Raw genomic sequence first — 7,687 nt, forward strand, 5'->3', positions numbered from 1 at the left:
CTTAGTCACCAAGAGCCGTATAATTCCACACCTGTGGTACTCCCCTTCTTCATTTCTGGCACCCTGGTTTCTCCTACCGTGCATCTTTCTCTGACACCATCTCTTGGTTCTTCCCTTCTCCAGAGCGCTGTTCTATTTCTGTTATTGTCCAATAAATTACAGATTATGGCTGTCAGATTTTCTATCATATACTTTAGATCACTAGGTCCGTTATTGTATTGAAGAAATCAGGCAATTTTTTGGACTAAATCTCCAAAACCAGGATTCCCCCCCCCCCCTCTGTTCTCAATTACACTTCAAACCCATATAATATGTCGACCCTCCAGTAAAAAAAAATATATTTGCCAAAAATATAGGGCTAAAGATTAATAACTCAGAAGGTAACTAGATTTATTAGTAATACTTAGTGAACTAGTAATATAATATCATGTAAGCATTATAAGGCTGAAACGTATTTATTTTATTTGGTCTATTATAAAACCATTCAGTATTCTTATCTTCAAATTCTGATTATGTGCATCGATAATTCATGATCCAGTTTGTTGATTGCAGGAGATGGATGCGTTGCACTTGGTGGGGGCCAAGGAACTTGCAAGTTGCTTTCCAAATGCGACACCGTCGGGGACTTCAGAGTCAACAAACCCCCAATTTGCGGCTTCAATGGATTAACCGATTTGGAACCCATCATCTGCTGCCCGAACCCAAAAGTCGTAGTAGGAAGAAAAATTAAAAAGGGTCAGAACTCGTTTTTTTTATGCAGTATTGAAAAAATGTGAATGTATATATTTTTATTTTGGTTGGAAATAATTCGAACTTGGTTAGAAAGAAGTCACTGCAGTAAATTAGCCAACCACCGGGCTCAAACAGTGCTTCACAAATCTTCCATGCCTTAGAATAAAAAGTTTGTTAATGCTATCATTATTAATTATTTGCCATTTTTATTGATTAATAATGTATATTTTACTTTGTCAAAAACAGAACGATCAAACCTGGCCCAAAATACAGCCGCTAATATTTCTCTCCAATTTTAACTTCAATTTCGACGTAAGCATTTAAATAAACAATGGAGCAGATTGCTGAATATATTGGTTATTGCTAGTAGTGGCCCTATCTTAATTGGTTGATTACTATTATTTATTTGGTTAGGTAATAACCAAGGACCCTGGTATTTTCATTTTATAGAAGTTTTTATTTTTAAATTTATTGTTTACAAAATGAAATTTAGTTACAATTAGTTTGAGTTCAATTAATGCTAAAAATACTAACACTAATTCTTGATTTTCTGTAATTAGTTTGTGATGAACTGAAAAGTATATGCAAATATCCCTATAGATCCTTTATACTTAAGGCGTTTATTACAACGACAACAACGACTACAACGTCTACACCAAAATACAATAAGGTAAGGCATATTTTAATTTATAAATTGATCTGTAAGGTATTGCAGTAGGACCAGCTTACCTGGAATTTAGTGGTAAAAATAATTTTAAAAAATGAACTTGCTGAGAATAACACGAAGTTCGGTAAACAAAATAAATAAAATAATTGACAATGTGATTATTATTATATATACAACATTAAGGCCGTTTGTACACTTAAATCCTTTATCTAAAGATTTTGGTTTGTTGTCTAATATTCTAAATAATAATTAGATCATATATATTTATATACTATCATTAAGGTCATACACGGCTTACGGTAATAGTAAATGTTTTTCTTTTATTAACGCTAAATGAAGTGGGGTACTAATGTATAGAATGTACGGACAGCGTCCTGTGTGGAGTTGGTGAGATGACTGGCGATCACATATTTGCATGTGCGGCAACGGCGAACTTGACTACAGACGGGAGTTACGTCGGCAGAGCTAAACTTTACTGGGCTGTACGAAACAAAATGGCAGAAATGCCTCCTTTGGTGTAGTAAAAAAAAACTAATGTATAGAGATTTAATATTATATTAGTATCATCTAATTTTCGAATTAATTATTTTGCGTTATGTTCAATACCAATTGGGTGATCGAGTAGATAAGCTGATGGAACACGTATACATAGATGCTTTGGACTCAATAAATGCAGTCTTGTTTATGCATTCATTGTTTTCCATACATTATATATATTATATCCAAAAAAAAACCAATACAATAAGATTTCTATCAATTCAAATCATTAAATGTAAAACTATTTTAATGAAAAAGGACTTTTTTATAAACATTCTTGTAATTATATAAATAGGTGTTTCTGCTTATCATACTTGAAATATTTTATCAAAGTACTAATTATTGACGATGGTCTGATTGTAACTTGTTTGTTTGTTTTGAAAGGGCGTTGAACAGCCTGGTCATCAACGCCCGTTGGTTGGTTTTGGTAAGGCCTAGTTGTTCCATAGTCATAGCTTTGGTATAGTGTACTGATCCGCACCAGCGATCCTAACTGGTTCAGAGTTAATGTGTAGTGATTACATTCTTCAAAAATGGGTTTGACGGTCAGATTACCATGATATTTCGATTATTTTGGAGAGGCCTATCCTGTTATGAGGCGGATGCGTGTCATTCGGGTATTTCCTATTCTGAGTCGAGTGATCGCTACTTCTTCGCGGCGTCTTCTTCGGGTAGATTTAATCCAGTACTTCACAACTTTCTTTATAGATTTCAACTTAATGGGTGTACTTTCACAAGTTCCTATGTAGTTAAGATTGCTGTGGTTCTACTTGTGAGGACTAGCACTTCTCTTGCAGCTTTGTCAGCCATCTTATTTCCCGTAATACCAACATGCCCGGAAGCCCAGATGAAGTAGACGGATTAATCTATATGTTTTAGCATTATTAAGTATTCATAAATTCGTTGAACGAGTGGGTGAACTGAATACATTGTATCTAGTGCTTGAAGAGCGCTAATGGAGTCCGATATTATTCCTATATTGTCATTTGGTATATTTGTCATGCAAAAGTAAAGGGCGGATGCTATGACATTTAGTTCTGCAGTATAAATACTAGAAAGATGATGCAGTTTTCTCTTTTGGGTTGTTTTGTGTCACAAAGACAGATCCTGTTGTGTTATCTGATTGCAACCATCTGTACATATAGCTGTATGTTCTGGAAGAGTCTGAGGCAGTTCCCGGAACCTTTCTTGATATTTTGACGTTGTATTTTGTTTGCGGTATTTGAATAGCTGGAGATTTACATTTGGACGTTGGAAGGTCCAGGGGGACGTGTACCAAAAAATATGGTATGTTGATGGTTATTGCTTTTAATTCTGTGACAGTGACCGATAATCGTTCAGTGAGAGGTAATGTATTTACTTCTGTTGGGACTGTCTAGAGAATTTAGGATTGAAAATTTACTTAAAATAGTTTGAAGCTAATGATTGTCGTCTGAATAGTACTGGTGATATTCCAGATTCAGCACATAAACGTAAGATTGGACTAGTCCTAAAGGCACCTGTGGCAATGCGGATTCCGGTGTTCTGAACAGTGACGAGTTTGGCTAGGCTTTGGAAGTGAGCTGAGCCATATACGAAACTTCCATAATAAAGTTTGGAGCAGATAAGGGCTTTGTATATTTTCAACATCGTTGATCTATCAGCTCCCTATGATGTTTTGAAGAGGACTTATAAGATTTTAATTTTATCTATGCATCTGTTTCTAAGTGTACTGATATGGTGGTTCCAAGAATGACCAAATATTCGACATACAGTAACTCCTAGAGTGAGATTGAGTCACCTCTGGAGATTGAGGTGTAAGTCTTTTTCTGCTGAAGTGTAGACATTTAGTTTTTTCGGTTGAGAAAGTAAGATCTGAGATGTTTGACCAGTTTTTTAATCGTTTAACAGCTTCTTGTAGCTTGGTTTTTATTTGGTTTCTGTTGTTTGAGCCCCACATCATAGCTAGATCTTCTACATAGAGCATCACCTTTATTCCTCTGGGCATGTTTCTTCCCCAGTCATTAATGGCCAGGGCAAACAAGGTTGTGCTGATAACACATCATGTGTTGAGAACAGAATAACTAGAATAAAAAATTTTATTCCACAATTTTGGCTAATTTTTTTTTCTTATGATGAACACCGATTTCTCCTACCGCATATTTTCCCAAATAAGTGATATGCAATGCTACTTTTGCATCACACATTTCTTTAGGATCTTTCATAACTCCTGAGTTACTCAACCAATCAACTTTAAATTTTAATTACATTAAATGGGAGCTAAAATACACCAAATGGCACAAAACAGACTCTAACATGTAAGTTTGTGATCGTTTGAACACATTTTAATACCTTCAAATCTAACAAAAGTATCCTTTATTGTGATCATTAGAAAGAAAAAAACACTTAAATTTCCGGCGTTATCAAATCATTTGAAGTTAGTGAAATTATAACTGAGTAATAAAGTTGATAAGCTGGTAACGTTAGAAGTTCAAGTTCTCTTTCTTTCTAACGATAGCTATACAGCCTTAAAGAGTCACTCAAGTATATTTAAGCTATCATAAATACATTTTCTCTTATCTCAAACTCTAATTGACTTGGTTGAGCCCAACCAGTGCTATTTAGTACATTTTAATGATCTTTTGGTGATGTAAATATTTTAGAATTAGCAGTAGGTTTGCTACCCCACATTTTTCATTATGTTTTCCTACAAATTTGGAGTTTCATTTGCGAAAAATCTTGGTATAAAACGTATTTCACATTCCATTTTAACATACTAAAAACTAATTAAGTTCAGCAAAAATAATAATATTTCAGTAGCATCTTATTGTAAAACTGTGTTATTGATATTTTAAAAATGAATGTATAATTAAATTTGAACTTTTTTTTGTATTAGTGCAGTGATCTTGAATCGATTGGCGAACCAGATTGTCCAAATAATGAGGTAAGGCTTTAAAATGAATTATTACATGCGAAGTTACGATAGTTATGATATTAAAAATGTAATGGATCACTTAAGCAATAAGAGTTTAGTTGTTATCTAATTCTGTCAGATTCAACGTTGAATGTGGGAAAAACTGCGAAATTCTCAACAATTACCTTAAATTATTGATTTGAGAAATGAAATTGATTTATCGGGTTATGAAATCACATCAGCGTCCCGACAGGCAAAGGCAGCATAAGGCATTCTGAACAGGCCAAACTTCAGTATTTAATTTATTTTTCTATCAATACTTGACCAATTTCGTTTTATTTTTTGTCAATCCGTTTCCTTCACCAAATTCAATTCGGCTAGTAACGCTAGAAGTTCAATTTCTCCTTCTTTCTAACGATAGCTATACAGCCTTAAAGAGTCACTCAAGTATATTTAAGCTATCATAAATACATTTTCTCTTATCTCAAACTCTAATTGACTTGGTTGAGCCCAACAGTGCTATTTAGTACATTTTAATGATCTTTTGGTGATATAAATATTTGAATTAGAAGTCGGTTTACTACCCCACATTTTATCCAGTAAAATTGGAGTTTCATTTGCGAAAAATCTTTACGTGATGGAAGAAAAAAACATATTTCATATTCCATTTTAACATACTAAAAACTAGTTAAGTTCAGCAAAAATAATGAAGTTTTAGTAGCATCAAAGCATAAAATGAGTATGTAATTTAATTTTTTTTTTGCATTAGTGTGATGTAGTGCTTTGTTGTAGCCCCCTTGGTTGACTGTGGGCGTACCAGTTACAGACTTCAGAACACGTCGTCATATGGTAATGCTTTAAAATGAATTATTGCATGCGAAGTTGTGATATTTGATATGATAATAAAAAATGTAAGGGATCACTTAAGCAATAAGAGTTTTGTTATCTAATTCTGCCAGATTCAACATTGAATGTGGGTAAAAACTGCGAAATTCTCAATAATTAGCTTAAATTATTAGTAATGAACTTGATTTTTCGGGTTCAAACTTCAGTATTTAATTTATTTTTCTATCAATATTTGACCAATTTCGTTTTATTTTTCGTCAACCTTGGAATTTACAGGATATATTATGGGAGTGGTAAAAATAGTATTGCCTCTTTAGTAACTATTATTATTTCATTTTTATGTCAATAATTCGGGCTCACTTAATAAATATGTCCAATTTCAAATCAAAAATATTTATTGATAGATTTATTTACTTGAAGGGAGACAACAGAATCAATACTTCTCTAAGACCCGTTACTAATTCATGCACTCAATATATAGCCTGTAAATGACATCAGAAATAGAATCAAATTTTTGCAACATAACGGTTTATTAAATAAATATAAAAGATTTATTACAAACTAAGAAAAGACGGATTTTTTTTTGCAAAACTAAAACATTTTTAAAAAATAATCCCTTGGTATACTTAATACTCTTGTACATCTGAAAATCTAAATAAAGAATAATATATTATCTCTGCTCAGATAATTGGCTAAATTTTACTTACGCTCGTAGATACGATAGTTAAGTTTTGGCTAACTGTCTTTCAGTCCACTGTCCCATCTGATATTAGTCCCATCTTCAGTTTCGGACGGTTCTTGAACTCGGCTGTTCATACTTACATAAATTTTCAAAACTTATGTGTGTATTCTAACTAAGGAGACCTCAAAATGTATATTTCCGTCGAAAACTTATATCCCTTATCCCTTGCTATATATTCCATTGTATATATAAGTTATAGTAAAATAATTTTTTTTTTCTTTGGCTTAGTACTTCAATTACTTAAAAATAGAATTAAGTAAATTATTACATTTGATATTAAACAAATTATTTCATCACTGCAGGCTTTAATCGGTTACTCTCCAGAGGATATGGTTTGTGGGGGATCCCTAATCACTCCAAGATATATACTAAGTGCAGCTCATTGTAATAACAGAAATAAGTAAATTTACTTCATTATTTTTTATTTGATAGTGAATATTACTTTCATTACTAATGGTAGTTCATTATATTAATAATTTTTTTTGTCTATTTAAGAATGAGAATGGCTAAATTTATCTTTAATAGTGTGGTAATATTATAATTGATCCATAAGACTCCAACCATAAATAATAAATAATTATAATGGTTTCAAAACTATATTATAATTTAAATATGTAGACAGTTACTTAAACTGTACATTTTTATTATTCAATGATCTGAAATTTATTTTTTAAACAGCAACTACTTTCGAGTTATTAATCATCTCCATTCCATTGCAGCACTCCAATCAATTGGGCAAGGTTAAGAGAGTTCGACTACAGGATGATTGTTGAGATAATCGTTCATCCGAAATACTCAAGAAACATGTCATATCATGATATCGCACTCTTCAAATTGGATAGAGATGTTGAATTCAATAGGTACATACTTCCAATGTGCCTCCAAACTGAAAGGCATATAACAGAAAAAATAGCCAATATGAAAGGATGGGGAACGACTGGTACAGGTAAGTCCCAAAATATGAACATATTTGAAAACATAAAGAAATATCACATAAGCCTAACAATCTATTCATAAGTTATCTAACGTATGGCAGGTTGTAGAAACTTATGGAGAATTTTGTAAATAATAAATATAGGGATTCAAAATCAAAGGTTGCTCGAGGACTTCTGGTGTAGAACACCTCATACCTTAAATTACAGTTGGCACTAATTTGGTATACACTGCCACCTCGACGATTCATGATCCCGACGTGATCAAAAAGGCACCTCAAGGTGATCTCCAGACTCGACGTGATCAGTCCATCGTGAATAAACCTCTTACAAAGCAA

General features: G+C 32.8%; 1 protein-coding gene across 1 annotated transcript in view; it reads left to right on the forward strand.

The window, feature by feature from the left end:
- Nucleotides 1–530: 530 nt before the first annotated feature.
- Nucleotides 531–7,687, forward strand: part of LOC136796708 (serine protease snake-like) — an 11,814-nt gene continuing 4,657 nt past the window's right edge. The window contains exons 1-6 of the mRNA XM_067051125.1: nucleotides 531–735; nucleotides 1,293–1,402; nucleotides 4,812–4,859; nucleotides 5,622–5,678; nucleotides 6,720–6,817; nucleotides 7,137–7,363. Coding sequence (XP_066907226.1) covers nucleotides 5,676–5,678; nucleotides 6,720–6,817; nucleotides 7,137–7,363 — 328 coding nt within the window. The 5' untranslated portion in view covers nucleotides 531–735; nucleotides 1,293–1,402; nucleotides 4,812–4,859; nucleotides 5,622–5,675. The remainder of the gene's footprint in view (nucleotides 736–1,292; nucleotides 1,403–4,811; nucleotides 4,860–5,621; nucleotides 5,679–6,719; nucleotides 6,818–7,136; nucleotides 7,364–7,687) is intronic.

Source organism: Halyomorpha halys, unplaced genomic scaffold (genome assembly GCF_000696795.3).
Source record: "Halyomorpha halys isolate HHAL.00 unplaced genomic scaffold, Hhal_1.1 Scaffold933.1, whole genome shotgun sequence".
In the NCBI taxonomy this organism is placed as follows: Eukaryota; Metazoa; Arthropoda; class Insecta; order Hemiptera; family Pentatomidae; genus Halyomorpha; species Halyomorpha halys.